The sequence below is a fragment of the Podarcis liolepis genome, assembly GCF_965112155.1.
Source record: "Podarcis liolepis genome assembly, chromosome: 2".
Lineage (NCBI taxonomy): Eukaryota > Metazoa > Chordata > Lepidosauria > Squamata > Lacertidae > Podarcis > Podarcis liolepis.
The window spans coordinates 72,913,669-72,935,853 of NC_139555.1; the positions used below are offsets into that span (position 1 = coordinate 72,913,669).

At 44.7% G+C, this 22,185-nt stretch overlaps 2 protein-coding genes across 5 annotated transcripts in view; one reads left to right on the forward strand and one right to left on the reverse strand.

Moving 5' to 3' along the window:
• Positions 1–322: 322 nt before the first annotated feature.
• LOC310700006 (uncharacterized protein C3orf18) lies at positions 323–12,299 on the reverse strand. 2 transcript variants are annotated; one of them, XM_083488802.1, is made up of 5 exons: positions 12,135–12,299; positions 8,695–9,100; positions 7,867–7,892; positions 6,330–6,459; positions 323–4,124 (listed from the first exon to the last, which is right to left on the reverse strand). In XM_083488802.1, exons 2-5 carry the CDS (start codon positions 8,926–8,928, stop codon positions 4,053–4,055), a joined length of 462 nt encoding a protein of 153 aa, XP_083344928.1. In that variant the 5' UTR covers positions 8,929–9,100; positions 12,135–12,299; the 3' UTR covers positions 323–4,052. The 2 variants fall into 2 exon arrangements, with proteins under 2 accessions (XP_083344928.1, XP_083344927.1); XM_083488801.1 differs by having other exon boundaries at positions 8,695–9,086; positions 12,193–12,248.
• Positions 12,300–14,552: 2,253 nt separating this feature from the next.
• The window catches only part of HEMK1 (HemK methyltransferase 1, mitochondrial release factors N(5)-glutamine), a 52,045-nt gene continuing 44,412 nt past the window's right edge, over positions 14,553–22,185 (forward strand). For 2 of the 3 annotated variants that reach the window (XR_014522336.1, XM_083488761.1), the window contains exons 1-3: positions 14,554–14,688; positions 16,569–17,021; positions 18,855–18,946. Coding sequence is in view for 2 of the 3 variants with exons in the window: in XM_083488761.1 (XP_083344887.1) it covers positions 16,770–17,021; positions 18,855–18,946 (344 nt within the window). In the remaining variant the exon portion in view is untranslated. Of the gene's footprint in view, positions 14,689–16,568; positions 17,022–18,854; positions 18,947–22,185 lie in introns of all 3 variants that reach the window. The other variant, XM_083488762.1, reaches the window with a different exon arrangement.

Genomic DNA, 22,185 nt, shown 5'->3' on the forward strand with positions numbered 1-22,185 from the left:
TGTAGACCTTATAGCCAGCACTTTGAATTTGACTAAAAACATGCTTGCAACTAGTGCACCTCAAAATTTCCTCCAGATGGTTGGGGGGCCACTTTCCACCCCATCCTAGTGGGTCCCAAATAGAGCAAGAATTATCTCCCCTCCTATTAGCATACATCTCTGCTGAATCAAAAGTCCTCCCATAAGCGCAAGGACACCAACTGTTTTTCACCCTATGAGTTTACTACTGAAAGCTGTCACATACCAGACAAAACATTGACAGCCATTTACCAAGTAATACTCTTCAGGATCAGCAAGCAGAGCAAGTAAAACACACGCTTGGTTTCACATAAATATTTTAATAACGTCTCAAATACGGGAACATATTGCAATGGTTATCCTACATTACGCAGAGACTTCCAAGTACCATGTAAGAAAGGGCTATTGCATTCGAAGAATACGATGGTACACAAGCCTAACAAATACCTGCGCTGCCCTTTCAGTGAAGCCATCAGCACTACATTACTGAAAGCCTTCCAGATGCAGGGCAGAAAGGAACTGGTAATAATATCCCATTTCCTTTCCAGAACCATTCATACTATATATAGCATGCCCTTCAGAAGCAGCCTATGATCAAAGTGCACGTTTCTACCAAATATGCAGTAAGTTAATCACTCAGCCTCTATGTTTTCAAGTGCCTGAGAATTGCAAGGATTTCAGTTAATGGCACTTCATGGAGCATATTGTTGCCTTTGGAAACAAATTTCATTTTCCAGTCATTTTTTATTTTATTTTTTTGCTTCAGTGATGAGAATGCTAAAGAGCCAATGCTGTCAGTGAGAAAAAGAAACCCAGCACTGCAAAGAATAGAGCAGCCTTTGCCAACCAGGTGCCCTCCAAATGTTTTGGGGATATACTGTCCTGGGTAGGTGAGCATTGTAGTCCAAAACTTACGGTTGGCAAAGGGTGGTGCACAACTTCTGAGTAGCAGCTGCTGCCTGCTAACGAACCACCTCATAATTCAGTGTTGGAGGCCTTACTGCCAACCTCCAATGCCTCAATATACTTCACTTTATAAGCTACAGCCTTATTGAATGCCATCAATGCCAGCCAGGGTTGCTGTCTTATAGATCTGGGTTGCAATGGAAATTGAAGTCACAGTGAAAGATATCTGTGAACTGTAGATTCAGCTGAGCTCTTGGAATCTTTTGAGAGTCTTTCTTTCTTTCTTTCTTTCTTTCTTTCTTTCTTTCTTTCTTTCTTTCTTTCTTTCAAAAGGAGTGTCAAGTAGGACTGGCGGAGGGAATTGAGTTACTGGTGTTTGTGTGAAAGCCCTTGGGAAATGATCATTGAATGAGAAAGTTTTCATGATCCGATGCAATTATACACCCCAAAAGTGAAGAAGATACATAGGGAGTAGGGAGACTTAACACTGATTGCAAAGTTCTAATTCATGGAGTTTGACACTATATACTCACGTCGCCAGTCATATGCATTATACACCTCTACACACACGTTTTACAGGTCTAGAAAAGACCTGAGTGGCAAACTTGCATGCACAGGCCAGGGGTGGGGGGGGCACATTCAGTGACAACACATCAACAGTACCGCTCTGCATATGTCAGGCCACTTACTCATCTGCATGACAGCAGAGCATCTCAAATCTATCATATGGATCCAGCTTTACATGATCACAACCTGCCTCTTGCATGAAACAAGTGTGCCAAGCAAAAAAATTCTATCAAGGGAGGAAAGAGAAACTGGGGTTAGAAGGTTAAAGGGTTGGAATGAGGTTTCTCTGACGTTTTCAAGGATACTCTCATCCCCCACAAACACTTCAATATGAAATCCTACTTATACTGCGCCACACTTTCCTTTGCCCTGATAAGCAGCACACACATAAATAAGTAGTTTGTGGTTAGCTTCGGAACCTGCGCTAAAGTGCATAGCTGCCCACAAATGTCAATACTTGCACAGTGGCCCTTCTATGCTTCACTCCATCTCCCATCCTCCCTGACCATTAGTCATCCTGGTTGGGGCTGATGGAGTTGTGGTCAAAAACATCTGGAGGAGTACAAGGAGCTATGATGCTGAACTACACAGTGATTGTGGATAGCAGAAGGGCTTTTTACCTGCCCACGCTTCGGCTTTTCTCTTTGTACACTAATGACATTGTAGGGCACAACCAGCCGCCAGCAGCTCTCCCATTTTCCATCAGGCTCTCCCATTTTCCATCAAGAAACACTGTCCCTTTGATTGTACTTTACTTTGATGCTTCTTGACTGATTTGTTACAGCAGTTTCGTGTAATGGCTATTTGGTTTGTCTCCTCGAACGTGGAGGTGGAAAGACAGGATAGGAATCTAATAAATACGTAAATATCAAGAGGGTTTCGGAAACAGGCATAGACATCATCAGACCACAAAGACTGACCTAACGCAGCACCTGGCTGCTACTGAAAATTCCTGAGTATGTAAGCCACCACTGGGGAGGAGAACAAAACTATCATATTCATAATTCTAAAAGAAAAATTCAGTGTCCCAAAATATCCCTGTTAACTCATAAGGAACCTGAGCTCCCAGCAGAGCCAGTGTGGGGCTTCTTTGCTCAGCACACGACCCTTTACATCAGCATCACTATTGTTCCCTTGTGTTCTGCATCAGCATTTGCCAGCCTGGTGCTTTGCAGATGTTTCACACTACAACTCCCATCAGCCCTCAGGCTGGCTGGGGCTGATGGGAGGTGTAGTCCAAGACATATGGAGGGCATCTGATTGGAAAAGGCTGTTCCAGAGGAATGGTAATCCCCTCTCTTCCTTGGTCCTATGCTGAAAATAAGGGGGGGGGCAAAACAAAATCTGCATGCTACACCCCGAGCCCTTCGAGCATTCTATTTTTAGTCGAAAGCTGGGATATAAATTATCTTAATATATATAAATAAATAACAACATTCTCCTCCCCACTCTACCAGGAGTGTAAAATAAAACTGTGTTAACTTACATGTACTGAGGTTTGCCTGCATTGTAGGATTTATTCGATTTAGTAACTATCAGAAAATTTGGAATATCTTCAGCATGGAACACAGAGCCAGGTCAGAACAAGAACCTAATATACAAAACTGTCCTGCGCTTTTTGCTTTTCTTGTAATGTTCTTGAATATTTTCAAAAGAATGCAAAAAGAACCTTGAATGCAGATCCTGTGGCAGACACAGATCAGGCTTTTAACAGTTCTGTATGAACATGAACCCATATCTGATTAAGTATATGCAAGAATATGCATGTGCACAGAAAGGTCTTCAGCTAAGGCTTACTGTCTTTGGCTGAAGAAGGATGGGATAAATCATCTCAAAATCCATGAGTTACATATTGCTGCTCCTACTTCTAAGACTCTCCCTTTAGTTAAGTGCTCATGAGAGGTAGCCCTTCTGATATGGGAGAGTCCCCAGCTTCTAGAAGCCACACTCCACAGCATCAGCTTGCAAATGGTCCTCAAGATGAGCTAGCTAGAGTACCTGGGCTGGAGAAATCTAATAGAAGGTTGCAAGGAAAATTCTGGACCTTGTGCTCAGGCTTAAGGTCAGCCTCTTATGCGCATGAAACATGAGATGGGACAACCAGGTGCACATCATAATATAGGCTTGAGTCCAGATAACAGAGGCAACTGCCCAGGCTTCCAGTGCCAGAAAGATGCACCCACATTTCTGAGAATGGGAGTCTATTGCATGGAGTGGATTGGGTTAACCTGCAAGATTCTGACGTTAGGATACTCTGACAACAACCCAATGGAGGAAGGCCTTAGAAACTGATGCTCTCGTTCCTAACTCTAGCCTGTCACAATGCATGTTCTTATCAATTTATCTCAAATAACCTTGCACTTTTCAGCACACACAGCTCGGTATTGACATTACCAATCAAGCTCTGAGTGAAGTAGCTTCTTGATGGCAACAGATTCCCGACAGGTTTCACATTGGTTCCTGGCACCTTCTCCCCCAGCTGGAATCAATGGTCACTGTCCGTGGCAAGTTGCTAGCTGGCTGGTGTCACCCTCCTGCCTCTCGGACTGAGGAAGCACTGCTCATGCATTGATGGCGTTTGCAACATCTGTGAACACAAGGCGACTAGGTCTCTGGAGCACCCCTTGATTTGTCTGTAACCCAAAAAAAGAAATTGGAAAGAGACGGTGGTGGAAACAGATTTAAGAAGGAATTTGTGTGTACTTTACCCTCATCTGCTTCTCTGGGACCTGTAAAATGTTGCCCTCATAGGCAATCCTATGACAGAAGTAATAGTGAGCCAGATTCTTTAAGGTCCATGTATCGTAAAAGTAAACACACAACTAATCTCTTGCTCTCTGGTGGCCTGGGTGGCAGAAAGTGGTTGTCCACATACAAATATTGTTAGGGGAAGAAAAACACCAGGTGGGCAGGGAGGGAGAAATGAAGCAAAAATTGAATGCAGGTGTTGCAACTGCTACTGTCATGCCCCTGGACTTGGAATAGGGAGGAAATCACACTAGGAGAGGCCCCTGCAGTACCCGCCTCGCTGGAGTGTTGTCAGGAAGGGGACCCAAGGAGATGGCACTGCCAGGTGGGTAAGGAGGTAGCCTTACCCTCCTCTGACTTTTCAGAACCCCAACTTGGTGGCACCCAATCACTACCACCCTATAGCCAGGGGCAGCTCCAAGCCTACCAGAGCCATTTGCTATTTCTAAGCATGTTCCACTTTGGCTTAAAATCCCGCTAAACTGCCTCAAAAGCTGTTTGTTTGTTTTTTTAATTATAATATTGCAGAACTGATTTCATCACACTGAACCAGAGGCTCGTAATCTCCTTAGTTATCAATGTGAATGTGAACAGGTTCTTTGCTGGCATGAGCTTGTCGCTCTGATCACGAGCCAAGATAAGTTTCTCAAAGCTACCAGGATTTCTCTACTGATCTATTACAGAATAGGTTCAGGTACAAGAGAAGGGTCTACTCTATTCCATTCCCACCGCCTGCACAGAAACATACCGGATCTTCCTGTTCCTGCTGGCTAAGCTTTTAGAGAAAATGCGAAGAGAAAACAAACATACATTGTGAGATCAGCTAACGCTTCTCCTTTCCTCTCCTGCTTTACGGAAGCCATGGCTCAGTTCTGGAACTTGTTTCTATGCAAAAGCTTAATTTGAAGCATGCAGAGCAATAGTAAAGATTTCTTCTGAGCATTTGTGAAGCGTTTCTCCCTCATCACTTTTTAACACATTATTTTTACAGAACTCTGAGAGTTGCAGCCAATATAGGTTCCACTCTATATCGCCTTGACTTCAATACATGCTTTACATTAAATGAAGGCAGAAGGTAGGTCAGGATCTAATGGATGATTGCTGGCTATTTGCAGTAGATTAGCAAGGTTTTAGTATTCTCAAGGGTGAAACAGCAGCAGCAACAACAAAAACTCTTTACTCCCACAAATTATGTTGCTGCAAAGTATTTTTTTTATGGGGGAGAGGAGAACCAGGCATGTATTTTTGAGTGAAAGAACTTGCAAGTTTGGTTCTGGTGCTGATCACAAATTCCTGGGCTGAGCATATGCTCAGAGGCATCCAGCCGGCCTGAGTTACTATTTTACACCCAACTGTCATTGGGGAACCTCAGAGCGCTAGTAAAAATGACACACACACACACACACACACACACACACACCCCAAAGGAGATCCTGCAGGCCTGGTCACCCCTGCTTTACATGCATGAGATGCCAGGTTCAATCCCAGAAACGACACTTAAAGAACTTATGTCTGAAGAATTGTATCTTAAGCCTTGGAGAGCCACTGCCAGTCAAGAGTAGGCAACACTGGGTTATGTGGACCAATGGTCTGATGCAGTATAAAAGCAGTTTCACACATTTAGGACAAGGATTATAGGGCCATTACAACTGCCATCTAAACAGTTCAGCTGAACAAATGAATCTTCCAGGTGTCTCCTGCATTCAGGTTCCACTCAGTTCATTTAATTAGCATTAGAGGTTGCGATCCTTTGTGCACTTACTAAAAGCAGCTCCCATTGAAATCAGAAAGTTGTGTGTGTGTGTCTGCGCGCGCACACACATATTGTTGCAATAACTTCAGCTAATCCTTCATAATCACTTACAGAAACTTTTTAATTTTGGCACTAAAATTGATCACAAATTCCAATCCCATATATGTACTTTGAAAAAGGGGAAAGAGTCATGGCTTCAGAAGGAAAAGCAGCACAGAAAATCTTCTTCTAACCTGATGTGGGTCTAGCCTGGAGCCATGCAAGCAGAGATGATCACAATACCCCTTTAAGATACCAAACTATCAATGCCTTGGTCGGGGGCGGGAGGGAGGATTACCTTATTCTGTGAAGCTTGCAAAGAAGCAGCATCTCTGCCATGCTCCAACAGCTCTTGTTCCAGCTCATCCTGTTCTTCAGCAGGATCAAAGTTGTACATGGGCATGAGCTGATGTCGCAACTTCTCTAGTCTACAGAGGGGAAACGGACAGTGAAAATTCCACCACTGTGAAGTTATCGGACTGCGCAGGATCATCAATGTTCCAGTTTTTGCTCAGCAACCGTTTAGAATTTAAGTACTCTGAGCAGGGACCACATCACCAAAGTTGCATTTAGGCTGAAATCCTATACGTATGTACTTGGGAGAAAAATCTCATTGAACTCAATGGGACTTATTTCTGAGGAGGCATGTATAAGATTGCTTTAACGGTACAATCTTTGGCTTGGTTCAGTCTCTGCTGCCTAAGTGCAGAGGTTATTGTGAGGCATCTGATCAAGACCTGTATTTTAAAATGAGCTTAAAAAGATATATTTGCAAATGTTTGTATGTTTCATGCCAGGCAGAAAGCAGCTGGCTAAGTACTCTGGCAGCTGTTTATCTTCCTAAACAGGGTGCCTCTGATTTATAACAGTAGCAGGAGACACGTTTCTCAAAGTTGTAAAAGGAAATTACAGGCTGGGAGCAAAGTTTACAGTGACCCTACATATTACAGAATACAATCAAGCTGCAAAAACACTAATTAAGAGTTGGTAAATAGTAAAAATTATTGTTTAACAGAAAATAATACTAGGTGCCTCCCATCAGACTCGAGCCACATCTTCCTAAGGTTAAAGGGCAAGAGCTAATAGGAACAGCAGCTGGCTGGGAAAGGGAGTTGTAAATTGAAGAGGTTTGAAGCTGTTTTGAAGCTGTTTTTACTAAGTTCCTTTCCTTCTAAAAATCTATGTTAATGTATGAAATTTATTGGCTAACTGTAATTATGCAAAGGATTTAGAAAGTAAGAAATGTTAGATTCTTATGTTAGATTCTTATTTCATTGATGGTGTGTGAGAAGGTGAACCCAAGATCTCTGTTTAAGATAAAATTTAAAACCATGAGCCATCTGTTTTGGAGTGAATAGGGCAATAGGGCAAAGATGATCTGGTAATTAAGGTGTCTTGTCGAGGCAAATGTAAGATATATGGCTACTTGTCTGCCATTTATGGATAGAAGGAAATATAGCTCTTTGTCTCCCATAAAAGGTAATAGGAAATGGGTGTATCTTTTATGATTGGTTCTAGCAAATAGCCAATAGGAATTTCAACCAGACTGATTGGACAGAGGCAGCCAAAGGAGGAGCAAAGGGGCTGGGCTGAGGAAATATAAGTGCTGGCCATCAGGGCTAGAGTGGGCAGAGCTTTGGTAACCATATACCACTGTGTCTCTCATTTATTTGTCTGACAAATAAATTATTATTTTAATTTCTCTATTGCTGCGTTGACTATTTCATTCCAGCTAAGCATTAACCACAAGCAGGGTGCTACAATTACAGGAGATTTTCAAATACAGAAACAATCAGTCTCTAAAAATTGCTTTACCAACAGCAAGGAGCACTTACCGTTTTCTCTTCCTGATATATAAAACCTAGAAAAGCAAAAAGTTGTTGTAAGTACTGGAGAAACCTTTTCACACCAATTCCTAGGAAAAACAAGTACTGTATACTCTTTGGCATGCAAAATTACATTGAGTGCAATGGGGCTTACTCCTAGGAAAGCAGGTGTAGGATTGGGGCATTCGTGTACACGAATGCACACTAGGAAGAACTAGTTGGAAACCCAGTTAACTTTACCTCAGTAAGAGGTAACTCAGTAATTAAGAGAGCAATCCTAGACATGCATAATCAGAAGGAAACCTCACTCCCAAATAAGCCCATATTGGATTGCAGCTTAATTTACAGTGCAACCCTTGGAAGCAAGTCACACTGTGTTCAACTACCTTACTCTCAGGAAAATATGAATGGGATTGCAACCTTAGGCTGCAACCCTATACACATGCTTACCTTGGAGCAAGCCCCATTAAGCGCAACATGACTTACTTCTGGGTAGACATGCACTGGCTTGGACTTCATCTCTGAAGCCAACGCTATAGCTAGACTTAATAATTATTCCCTTTTCCTAGGAAGTGGCAGTTCTGTGTTTTTGGAGAGAAGGGGTGTCTTGGGATCTCTAACAGAGGATTTTAAACACCAAAATGAGAAAATAATTCCCAGGGTCCTTCGGTGAAAAGCCATGCCATTTAAACTGATACATGATCAAGGTAGACTGGCACCCAAGGACTGGCCCAGTCTTAGGCATTTTTGTACCCTACTTGAAATATTATAGTGGAGCTCCTGAACTAAGCAATCTGCAGCCCTCCCATAGGAACCACATGGTAGACACTGTCTTACCATAGCAACAGCCAACCCAATCACAGTGATGATGCCGAAGGACAGCAGCATGGTCCCCATGCCAGAACCATTGCCAGCCACATCTGGAATTTTGGTGCTGTTAAAGCTGCTAGTTTCAGGAGTCAGCGTAGCAGTTTCTGATCCAGCCCCGTCAACAGTAATCCCATGGTCTGGCTCGGAAGTGCGAGTGCCACTGTGGTACAAAGTGTTCGCAGTGGATGTGCTATAATTCATTTTGGGCCAGAGCTTTTGGTTGTCTTCTCCTTGGTTGATGTCTTGAACAACCAAGTTCTTACTTTTCTGCTGCAAAGTGCATTTCCTTGCCTCTTCAGTCAAGAAGCCTGATGGGAAAGCTCTTTCCTTGCATTTTCTTCCCTTGCTCTTCTGAAGTCCTATTGGCTAATCTCTAGCAATAGAGGGGAAAGGATAAATCAGCCGTTACCTCCCAAGGTATCCTTACAGCAACCCTATAAACTAGACTGGTATTCTTAGGACCATATTATAGATGAAGAGCTGAGGAAGGAGAGCTGCCTAAGACCAGCCCAGTTCATTCATGGCTGAGCTGAAATCTGAACCAAACTCTTAACCACTTTCCAACACTAATACTGCAATCCTAGGCACATCTCCCCAGAAACTAGTCTCAATTGATCCCTTTTTTAATTTGAACATTCTGTTTTGTTAGGAAGGCTATACTTTAGTTACTCAGCTCAAGCCTTCTGGATGGTGGCATGTGCCATAAACATAGATGTGAGTCAATAAAGTAGGAATAAGTTTAGCTGAGTATCAAGTAACTCACCAGCTGGCCAGCTGACCTTCTGGAATCTCACATGGCCTACTCAGCTGGCCTACAGAAGTATCATGTGAGTGGACTTGGGTGTGGTCAAGCAACAAGGGCACAGTACTTGAGGTGCCTTCAAGGCAAGACTCAATAGCAATATCCCACGCCTGTTATTAATGCTTACTATTGCACATTTGGCAATGAAACTTAGTTACCAACAGATCAGTTCTCCTGAATTGAATCAAGTCATTTAAACATATTCTCACTATAACAATGTCCTGTGACGCTAAGTTCGAAAAACAAACTACACGCATGCATTGTGTGAAGCACTTCCTTTTGTTGCCAAGTTAGTTTTAATGAAAGAGCATGAATTCTTCAATTTTAAGATAATGACTGTACAACCCTAGGCATCTTCACTCAGATGCAAGTCTCACTGAGTTCAATGGCATCTTCTCTCAACAGGAGGTAGTGGGCATAAGACTGCAGTTATATTTTATCCCTGGGCACTCCATACTATTTGTTACTACATTTTTTTTAAAAAAAAATGCCATTGAAATGCCTTTTTCCCCCTGTGCTAAAAGTTCCTAATGATTAAGCCTTTCTTCTCTTCCAACTCCTAGAATGCAATTGCCCCCTTTTTTACATTTCCTCCTCCTGCCACACCATGCTTTTCTTTTAAATGAGAAAACTAGAAACTCACCCTGCACATATATGCCAGCATTCAGGTGCTATGCATGTTTATTCAGCAGTCCCACTGTGTTCAGATGGACTTACTCTCTCGTAAATGTGCAGCGCATTGCAGCAGACTCAGTTTTATTTTAACCCTTGAGGGTTGTTGTTTTTAACCAGACACTATTTTTGCCTTAATATTGCTACAGCTGAGTTGTCATCAGAGCTGACATTTTCAAAGAACTTTCGACCATGACCACAACATCCCATCCCTAAGCAGCCCTAGCCACTTTGAACATCACCCATCAAAGTTCATATGTGGTTAAGACTCTTTCCCCATCACGTCAGGTGTCCTTCTTTCCCCAGGAGAGGAGCATGCTCATGAGAATGAAGGAAACCAGGAAAGAACATCGGGACACTTTTTTATATAGAAGTCTATTTTCTATTTTTCTAAGCCCCTTCATGGATCACTGCCTTGCCGTGGCAAAGGGGCTTGAACAACTCAGAGAAGCTATGAGCTATGCCATGCAGGGCCACCCAAGATGGACAGGTCATAGTGGAGAGTTTTGACCAAACGTGATCCACCTGGAGCAGGAACTGGCAAACCACTCCAGTATCCCTGCCAAGAAAACCTCATGGACAAAGACAACAGGCACAAGCTGGATTTCGAAGGGGCAGAGGAACCAGAGACCAATTGCAAACGTGCGCTGGATTATGGAGAAAGCTAGAGAGTTCCAGAAAGACATCTACTTCCGTTTCATTGACTATTGCAAAAGCCTTTGACTGTGTCGACCACAGCAAACTATGGCAAGTTCTTAAAGAAATGGGAGTGCCTGATCGCCTCATCTGTCTCCTGAGAAATCTCTATGTGGGACAAGAAGCTACAGTTAGAACTGGATATGGAACAACTGATTGGTTCAAAATTGGGAAAGGAGTACGACAAGGCTGTATATTGTCTCCCTGCTTATTTAACTTATATAAAGAATTCATCATGCGAAAGGCTGGACTGGATGAATCCCAAACCGGAATATCAACAACCTCAGATATGCAACATGCAAATAGATTTTCATTTCCCAAGATTGATTATCATTGTTATAAAAGACCAGCCTGGGTTTTTTGGGTGGAGGTGGGTAGGGAGCTATTTACCCCTATTCCCAAAGGCCCTGTTGAACCTGAAGAAGAATTGCCCGCTTGGCTGGGGCTTTGCATGGAAGTGCGTTTAAGCACTGAGAGAGAAAGAGAGAGTCAAAGAGAAACTTTGTCCGGGCAGAGCTCTGCTTATTGCAAGGGATGAGTCGGTTCCCAGCCACTTCTGAACTAAATCCAGCTCCCCGTCCCACTTCCCCAATTCCCAACGTGACAGACCAGGAAAGCGAAAGGAAGCCTTCCAGGGAAAGGTACAACACATGATGGATGTCAGGGAACCGAGAATGATTTGGGGGTTTTTTTCCTGGGGTGGCTGGCTGGCCTGGCGCTCCTCCCGACCGCCTCCACCCATCTCCGTGGCCTGCTTAAGAGGTCAGCGCCGTCCTCCTCGATCCTTGCCGGGCGCGCGTGGCCGGGCCGGGCCGGGCCCCGTTAGCAGCAGCCTAAACAAAACCATGATGATGACACCAGCACTTACGGAGGCGATCGCCGGGCAAGGAGGACCCGGGTCCCTTGCAAGTCCCGGAGACGTTGAGCTGCTCGGGTTGGGAATGCAACCCCCCGCCCAGCCCAGGATCGCGGGGGCCAGAGAGAGAGGGAGACGTTTGCCCCCCGCCCCCTTCTTTTGACACTCTGGCGGATCCCCGTCTGCAACTTGTGAGAGTGGCCCTGGCGAGGAGGGCAAAGAGATGAGGACCAGCCAGGGGCGCTTGTGCTTGGACGTGGAAGACTCTTGCCCCCCTCTCCGCTTCCCATGCAATGGCCGCCTAGGCTGGGGACCTCAGCACATCGCTCTGGTTGCTGGGAGACTGGGTGGCTCCGGGGGCTTTGCTGCTATTCGGATTACCTGCACAGGAAAGCAGGAGCTGCTGCTGCTGCTGCTGCTGCTGCTGCCATGGTCTTACTTGCCATTGTTTTTCCCGAGATGCTGGGTGAAGCCCTTCCTCCCTCCCTCCTGTCACCGGCCCTCTTGATGCTCCGCTTTGATCTCCCCTTCTCCCTGGGATTGGCCAGTAGAGGACAGCGCTGTGGCTCGGGATTAGCCGGCCGGGATGTCACTCACAGCGGGGAGATGCCACCGCGAAGAGATGGGCTCCAATGCGAGCCCTGGAGATGAACGGCGAGAAGCCTGGATCCGGGCGCGTCTCGCGGTCGGCCGAAGGAAGCTCGCGTGCCCGGCAGGGCGAGGGAGCAGGCGCTTGAGCCGGTGAAAACTCTACTAGGGTTTTTCTTCTCGGCAGCTGCCCCTTATTGCTGTCCCATTGACCGGGACAAATCCATCGTCTAGTGCAAAGTGGTCCTCGACTAGTCAGACTGCCTACTCAGCAGGACTGTATTTTACCGCCTGCGCTCCTCCAAACCCATCCTCGAATTCCCTAACAATAAAGCAATGAAGAAAACGCGTATGTGTGGAATTGGTGGGGGGGCGGGTTCTTTAACGTGTGCAACATACATTTGCTGTTGTTTTAACTACCTTTGAGAGGTGGGTGCTCTGCCCATGCTCAGAGGCTCCATCTCATGATTCTTACAGTTGTCTCTTGCAAGATATCAAATGCTGGGAGTGGGAGGCTTCCTCCCCACCCAAAACGCAGCACTCATTGTTGTCTGAACCCCCCTGCTGGATCTGCGCTTCCACTCAGCATGCATGTAGTCCATTATCAAAACCACTTCAGTTATTTATTTATTGACAAACCTCTACTTTTGAGACCCCAATGAGGGTGACGAGAAAGTGGCTTAAGGCCCAGTTCAGTTAGGAAAGTGATGCTACTAACCTGCATTAGTTTTTCTATATATTTTTATGAAAACCAGTATGTGATTATTAGTAGTAGTATTATGAAATAGTTAACAGTTCTCAAATTAAATCTACTTAGGACAGAATATCAAAGAAAAAGTGCTCTCTCAAGCCCACATTCCCAGCATGTTTGCAGATATCTACGCTGGTCATGTCCACAGAATGGAAGATGACAGGATCCCAAAGGATCCCCTACAGGGAGCTGGCTTCAGGCATCAGGCCTGCTGGCAGACCAACTCTGGATTACAAAGATGTATGCAAATGTGACATGAAGACTAGCAACATCAACCCTGCCATTTGGGAATCCCTGCAGTACCTGGAAACAGTCAGGTTGTGAATCCACAGCAGTGGCCAAAGGGGAATGACCACTGGGAGGAGCGCAGAGAGAAGAAACACCATGATGCATCTGTAGCAGCACAACCTGACACCTTCATCTGCCCCAGCTACAATATAACTATCTCCTGTATTGGTCTCTACAGCCACAGCAGGCGCTGTAACCCTACAACAGTTTGACTTCACTCACAAAGGCACACTCTATCAGGGTTGGAGTCAGACACAGGTCAGCAATAAAGGAAGCAGATCTCCATTATCTCTTTATTCAAGGAAACAAACACACAACTTGACCTAGTGATCTCAGCAAACTAGTGGTCTTGCCCCTATGGAGCAGTTGCCAGGACTGAAGGTCCCTGTCTTCCATGCCTCTCTAAGGCTCTTCCCCAGCAACCTCAAATTGCATGCGCATACCTCTGGTCTCTGTCCTTCCCTCCTCATTATTCTGCTTGTTCTGGGAGATGGGGGAGGGGAGCTTCTTGAAGCAGGACAGATTCCTGGGATTCTTCAGCAGCCTCCTGACTCCCCTCCTCTGCTTCAGCTGCTGAATGTGAACTACTCTCTGGCACAGGCTCTCCCTGCTCACTAAACCCTGTTGCCCCTTTGGCATTTGGCACCTCTTCCCAATCTTCTCCCTTTCTCCTCTCCCCAGTGTCCCACCACTGATCTCCTGGCTCTGAGCCTTCTGCCTCCTGGGCTCCCCTTGGGGGTTCCCTGGTGGATGCCTCCCCCTACTCCTCTTCCTCCAGCCAGTCTCTGACACACTCCTCCATTGTCTCCAGAAAGAGACAGATGCTAAGAGACAACAGCAGAACAGCACCTGTGTGCAATCTTCTATGCAGTTGTTTGGATTGAAGCCCTATGAACACAATCAGGCTCCCCCCCCCCCCCGTGCTAAATTTAAGGCTTAAATCCTAGGAAACACTGAACACTGCAGGACTTCCTTCCAAATGAACTTGCAAGGAAGACTCTATTTCTCTCTTTCGTGCACAGTTTTCTGCCGTAGCCACTCCTGTGGAACTGCTGCAATGGGCTAAGGCTTCCATGCGGGGTCCCCCTTGCCTCGTTCGCTCTGCCTTTTACGGAAAATTGACGCTTTGAGGCTTTCCCTTTCAGGCGGAACTGTACGCCGCCGTCGCTGTTAGCGAGTAAGGCCGAGTTGCTTGCGGCCCCAACCGGAAGCGCGTCGCTTGCCAGTCTCGTAATTTGCGTAAGAGTCTCGCCTTCTGCTCTTGGGAAAGAAGCGCGGTAGTTGCATTGGTGCTTTGTCAATTTGCAGGTAAAAAAAGGAACAAAATATCTCATTGCCGCCACATTTTGTTATAATGTACGTGTCCATAAAAGCCTTCCGTAAGGCTTCTCACTTGGAAGGAAGGACCTGCGAATTGGTCTCCCTCCTTCTCCCCGTCTTTAAATAGGAAACCGTTCTTAAGCCAAGCTTCGTTCCCGCGCTTTATTCAGAATTTCTCTCTGACTTCATCTATCTGCTGTTCAGCTGCATTGATCGGGCGGCGGAAACGGCTGTGTGAAGGTTTAGCTGAAAATGGTTTCGCCTTCTTCCACCCAACGAATAATGTATTTTAAACTGCAGTCGTTTGCAGCATAAGGTTTGCACACTAACCTAGAAGTAAATCCCGTTAAACTCGTGCAGGCATGCGTAGGAGCGCCCTACTGGGCTTGGAATACTATGGGAAAGGAAGTTCCTATTTCTCCTGTTGACTGTATGTGACACTCTCACTGCTCACAGAGGATAGTATCTATCTTCACAGAAGAAGGTGATGGGATGATGGAGGCAGGGATTGTTGCCAGAGGCATTTGTGCTTATTCCACTATCATCTATGTGTACAAGTTCCTGTCGTTGCTACCTGTTTAATCAGAAATGACACCAGAACAAAATAAGTGTGTGTGTGTTATAGGAAACAGCTGTATCATACTACTTTCAACTATTTCAGACTATTTTGTCAACTCTCATTGTCTGTGGCTACTTCCTGATTATTTGGAGAAAAGGGATAACATTCTGATCTGCTTGGATCATGACAGGAAGACATTTTTAAAAATGCAAAATAGCACAGATACCTTTTATATGCTTTATTATAGAGGAGCCTTGGCTCTTTTTGTCCGCACCTCCCATTCTATATTCCTATGCTTTGTTGCCTGCATCAGCTGTCCATTATATTTTTTTCCCTATGTGGGCAATTTGTGAACTGGTCAAGCATGAATTAAAAAATGTGGGTTTTTTATATATTTTATAGTCTAATCAGTCTAAAGCTGGCCAAATATCAGTCTTACCACTGTGGATGGTGGAACCCACACCTCACTTAGATTCATTTTATTCGGCCTAATCTCCTATGTAAACATATTTAGGATGAATGTCCCAGGCCACAGATCACAGAAGGCACTGTTAAAAGGAAATCCACATGTAGTCAAGACAATCACACACAACAAACATACTCTGCATAACTGTGTTGGGAAGCCATAATTGACAATATCACCATTGCATCATGTATATAGCTGGGATTAGCAGAAGAAAGATCCAGACCTACTGGTAGCTCTCTGAATTATTTGAGAAGCCACAGAGGACATAGTTGTATATTGTGAGTTCCATTCCATTCTGCTACTCAAAACAAATTCCTGGGCTCAGAGTTCTTTCATTCTAAGTCTTTTGTGCTAAGCTCCGGTTGGTATATCTCAGAGTTCAAGTAAAAAACAAACCAGATCCCACAAGCTTATAGTCTGTGTACCCTTGGTATATAGTATATGTGTGACAAACAAGGTGTGTAGGAATTATGTAACACCTGAACAAGAGCCCTTGTAGTTTGCATTCAGTTCCCCCAGTGGTCAATAAGATGCGCTTTGGAAACCCACAAACAGGACATGAGCATACTAGCACCCTCCTGATTGTGAACTAGCCTGTAGCTTGAGTGTTGGTGAAAAGCAAATCTGGGCAGATTCAGTACTGCTTAATTTTATTCAAATGTGGTTAGAATCACAATTATGGAACGTGAAATGCATTATGCCTTCTTCATTTTCATGTGTCATATGAGTTCATCATTTATGCTGTGTCTATAATGACCTCTTTAAAAATTACTTCAGCCTAAATGGTAAGTGAGCTTATCCTGAATTTGAGATGATTTCCTTTGGTTGTCTCTTTTTCTCTAGGTTACTACTGGATGAATGAATCACCTGTGTGCTCTGCAAGGACAAGAGAATCTCCTGTTGACATTCTGCTGTATAAGCACTGATGAGACTGGAGTATTTTCTGAAACCAGACTGCTGGTGTTAGAGACTCGTGGTGTACTTTGGTGGCCTATAAAAAGTTGAGCCTGTTCTCATTCTTGGAAACCATAACCTTCTGGAGCCATGAAAGTTCTTACTAGCTCTTTGTACAGGAAGCTTTTGCATTTGTTCCCTCATCTTGGGAAGAGTCCTGCCAAAGGCTCCAATCTAAATCCCTGCCACAGACTGCTAAGAAAGTACTTCTGTTATAAGGCAGGTGTGGTTACAGCTGCTGACTTGGTCAACTACTGGCAAGGCGTGTTTGAAGTGAATGAGATCCCCGAAGCACAGGCATCTTCCGAATATATTGTTTCTCATGTCCTGAGAGCAAAAACAGTTAAGTGATGTGGGTAAAATAGTGGTTGTCTGTGCAGAGCACCAAAATGAATGTTGGAAGATCTGCCTCATGTCTGATTCACTAGCCAGCAATTCTGCGCTCTAATATATCACAAGCTTCTCCAATGAAGTAAATAGTGCTTCTTGTAGACAGAGAGGCTAAGCCTTGACCTCCTTTTAAATAACTTTGCTCTGCTCTGATCAAGGTTCAACAAGCACATCGGCTGTTTGCAGTAGCATCCAAGTACAGTTTATCCTGTTTACATCATTGATGCTTTTTCTGGATTGCTATTTATATCTGTTTGCCATAGATTGTAATGGCTAAATAACTGCTTAAACAGTTCCACAACTGGAAATAAGTTGTACCACTGTGGATGTTTGGCAGCATGCTATTTGGTCAAAATGTCTGACATTTAAGTTTGCCCCAATTTTCATAAGCCCATAATTTTTGGTTTGAAGTACTGCAGGGGACATAGATTTTTTACTGCTATGCCATCAGAAAGGGAGAGACTGCTCAGAAGACTTTTTACAAGAATGGTAAATGAGCCCACAAAGTTACTAGCCAGCAAAAAAAAGAGAGAAAGGAATGAATGAATAATTAATCTATTAAGCAACCAATAAACAATAGCTAACCTTTCTAGCTTAATAAGAGATTAGTAGCCTGCATTTCCTTGGTGGAAATCCTCTGTGGTCAGCATGGAAATGCAGGCTAGTAGCCTCTTAGCAGTCTAGTGTATAAACGTGCCTTCCATTAAGTGAACTAAAAAAGTAGGGATGGAGCATTTAGTTCATTCTGTGCCAGCCCGCTTGGTTTCCGTGCTAGTCTTGGTGGAAGGGTCTTTCCTTTCTGCATGGCAAGGCAGAATGGTGGAGGGAAATCACAACACTCCACCCCTCAGCCACCATCCTTGTTCACTTCTGTGAACAAACCATCCTCTACAGCCCAATTGCTCCTCTGCATAGCTACAGTTGTTAAATGCGAGGCTACTTTAAAAGGGACAAAATCATGTAGAATGGGCCTATTAACAGCTTTCGGTCATAATAGCTATTAGGAACCTTTGTTCATGAGGCAGTATGCCAGTGAATGGTTGTGGGACTATTTCCTTCATTCCCTGTCATTCCCTGCTTGTTGGTTTTCCAGATTAATCAAGTTTAGTGGGTTCTATGGCCTTCCAGAGGTTGATGGATTTCAGCTCTCTTTAGGCCCAGCCAGCATGGCCAGTGGTCAGGGAAGGTGGGAGTTGTAGTCTAGCAACGTGGGTGGCGCTGTGGTCTAAACCACAGAGCCTAGGGCTTGCCAATCAGAAGGCTGGCGATTTGAATCCTCGCAACAGGGTGAGCTCCCATTGCTCGGTCCCTGCTCCTGCCAACCTAGCAGTTCGAAAGCACCTCAAAGTGCAAGTAGATAAATAGGTACCGCTCTGGCGGGAAGGTAAACAGCATTTCCGTGTGCTGCTCTGGTTCACCAGAAGCAGCTTAGTCATGCTGGCCACATGACCCGGAAGCTGTACGCCGGCTCCCTCAACCAGTAAAGTGAGATGAGCGCCGCAACCCCAGAGTCTTTCGCTACTGGACCTAATGGTCAGGGGTCCCTTTACCTTTAACGTCCGGAGAGCCACAAGTTCTCCCCTCCAGATCTACCGTAATTGTTTATTGGGAAACAGAATGCTGTATTAGGTAGACCTTTGGTCTCACCCAGCAGAGCTCTTATCACAGTACAATGGAGAGGGTAGGTGGGCTGACCATCAAGAAAAGCATTTAACCCTCCTGGGTGCTGAGTTAGTTTTGTGGGCTACCAGAATTTAGTCTAAATGCCTGTAAATAACTTTTCAGTTCCAGAGCTTGAATGCCAGCAGCATCTCTACTCCCCTCTCCGCAAAGCAACAAGAACAGATCCAGCAACTATGTGCAAAACGGCTACAAAGGTGGGTACTTACGCTGATTTGTTTCACTTTCTCAAGGACTTTGCAGAAAAAAACTGTTCTATTAGGATGCCTATGGAATGTCAGGCAGCTAAAGTAGTTTTAAAATGAAGACAGGGGTCAAGTCCTGTCTTCAAGGTTGGAGGGATACGTTTAAATTCGTTTCTTTTACTGGGAATTGACCTCAGTTTAGCTTAGAAATATGCACCCTTACATATTACTTAGTAATAAAAATAAAATGCAAGACAAACCAGTAGGTACTAGTGCTAAAAGTAGCTGCTGAGCTATCACTACCACTCTGCAGTATAGTAGCAAACATTTAGTCGTCCATTTAGCACTTTAATAAATCATGAGCAAATCCCTTTTTAAATCCATAGGGCCTTTGCAAGAACTGAGCCAGCAGAGGGGTGCAAGTAACAAGCTGGGCTGCTAGGCTTACATAATGCCATTCAACAATTAAGCGGCCTTAAATAATTTAAATAAATGAGGCATTTCCAGCAAAGAGACGTCCAGGGTAGATGGAGAATATTTAAGGCTTGTATCGCTGAAATGTGTTCTTCTATGGTGGCTGAATCAGTTCTGTAGATTTCTTAGCACTCATAATGACAATTTTGCATGAATTTTAAAGCCACAATTTCTTAAATTATTTGTGAGTTTAGAACAATTAGGGTTAAGAAAATGACAATACAGTATTGGAACTCATTATCTTGGATAGTGAATCGAATTGCCCACTGTCTCTTTGGTTCTGATTTTATAGCAATCTGCATACTAATTAATCCTCCTGTTGAAACAAATAAGCCGTTATTGCTGTGTTAATATGTTTATGCTTTAAAACCTAGGAGAAATACAAGTAGCCCCACTGTTAATATTCCATATTTTTCACAATATAGAATCGGACAGAAAACTGGACTTCTTTTAATCTGGGGTCTGTTTTATTGTACTCTAAAGGTAAAGGACCCCTGGATGTTTAAATCCAGTCAAAGGCGACTATGGGGTTGTGGCACTCATCTCGCTTTTCAGGCCAAGGGAGCTGGTGTTTGTCTGCAGACAGCTTTCCAGGTCCTGTGGCCAGCATGACTAAACCGCTTCTGGCACAACAGGATACTGTGACAGAAACAAGAGCGCACGGAAACACCATTTACCTTCCTGCTGCAGCAGTATCTACTTGCAGTGGCATGCTTTTGAACTGCTAGGTTGGCAGGAGCTGGGAATGAGCAACGGGAGCTCACCCCAGCGCTGGTATTCAAACCGCCAACCTTCTGATGGGCAAGCCCAAGAGGCTCAGTGGTTTAGACCACAGCGCCACCTGCATCCCTTATTGTACTGTAACCCCACTAAGACAATAATAGCATCTAGCTCTTGAGGGTACTGAGTAAAAGTTTTGAAGATGAAGGGCAATAGCCAGGGCTGGCCCAAGAAGTTTTGACACCTGAGGTGGACCCCAGAATGGTGCCTCCCTCCCTGCCAGAGAAGAAGGGGTGAGGGAAGGTCCAAAAGGTGAGGAAGTAGGATTGGCAGTGTGATCTGCTGCCCCTGTGAATCCTGCCACATGAGCCAGTTGCTTCACCTTGTTTCATGGGTGGGCCAGCTATAGCAATAGCTGCTGAAAGCTTAGAAATCAATAGACTTCTAAAGTGGGCTGAATCTTTATCTCTCCCCACCCACCCTGGTGGGCCATGTTGGACAGGTTTGCCCACATGTCAGTCATCCAATGTCACAGTGATGTCAAGTGACCTGTTTTTGCACAGCACTGTGTACAGAGTCCTGACGATCAGCTGATTTCTGACACTTAAACATAGTGCTTCACAAAGCACTTTGCAGGTGTCACCAATCAGGTGATTGGCAGTGGTTGGAAAACCCCTTTTGGCTCAGTCACATTTTTACCTGTCCCCACCACCACCACCTGATGTCCTATATGAGGTCTAGAACAGCATGTAGAGAACCTTCTTGGCTCTGCAGGTCAGATCCTTATCAGGATCAGACTTGCGGGCCTCATTTGACAGGTGAGCAAAGCCACCCACCTATGAAATCACACAAGGCTCCTTCCCCCACCCCAGGCAAGAGCAGTTCTTTTGCAGAGCGCTCACACACTATGAGCCTCAGAAAATCAGAGGTGCAAACAGGAATGTGGGCTGTTTAAACTGAGCAGGAGTTAACCCCCGCTCATCAGTTCTTGAGTAGGCTTTAAATCCTGCTGCTTTGGCTGTGAAAATCTCTTTCCTGCTGGGAGCAGGTGTGCACAGTCAGTGCAGGATTTAGCTCTGTCCTCTTGCCCACCAGCTGAGGTCACCAATGACATCAGTTGATGTGTGGGAATGGTTTGGGGGAAATGGCCTTGTGGCTTGGAGGTTACCCACCACCGTTAGAGAGAAGCAACCACCTCAGTAATCAGGGGCAGTTGCCTGGCTGTTGCTCCTGAGGTCTTCTCCACCCTCCCAGGCCCTTTGTCTCTGTTGTGAGCTATGTATGCCACACAGCCTACCCTGGGACCTTAACTAGCCTCCCTCAGGTGCAGTAGAAGATTGGTAAAAGAAGAGCTTTTTGATCTCAAACTTCCCCATTTCTCTCTGTGTCTTTTTACATTGTGTGCCTCAGTTTGGAAGTTGATTTTTCAGCTGCTGCACTTCATCTTTGGTTATGAAAATATATGCGCTTTGACCCGGCCACCACTAGAGGCTGTATTTGCACAGTTCATGAAACTTTTCAATGCAAACCTGTGTGTTTGCTTACTCAGATGTAAGCCCCATTGAGTCCAGCAGGGTCTACTCCTGAGTAAGTAGGCATAGGATTACAGTCTTATATAGGTAGCCGTAGTCCATACTTGACCATTATGGTTTGTTTCATGTTGGGCTTAGGAAATCTGTCTGTGTAATTTCCTTTGCTGTTTTCCTCTGCTATTCTTTCTACTTTCTGGTAGAAACAGTGACAGGGTACCAGACCAGATGCATTTTCCACCTGATGTGCAAGTTTTGGAGTGCAATTGCATTCTGAAGTTTGGTGCTTTCTTTTGCAATAGATATTTTAAGTTTGGTGCTTTTTATAGCTGAAAGGCAAGACTTGCTGTTCAGCTGTGCATTGGGTATTATTTGCATTGTGTATGAATTAATGAGTTCTTTTTTGAATACTCAGGACAGAGGAAAGCTTCAGCTTCCTTTAAAAAACACAACAACCTACAATTATCTTTGCAGAGGAGTGGGGTGGAGGAAACCTATGGAGAAAATGGAAGGTGTGTGGGGTTACTA

Coding starts and splice junctions, on each gene's coding strand:
- LOC310700006 (XM_083488801.1), bottom strand. Junction 7,893..8,694: donor TTGGGTTGGCTGTTGCTATG/GTAAGACAGTGT, acceptor TTGCTTTTCTAG/GTTTTATATATCAGGAAGAG. Junction 6,460..7,866: donor TATATCAGGAAGAGAAAACG/GTAAGTGCTCCT, acceptor TCCCCTCTGTAG/ACTAGAGAAGTTGCGACATC.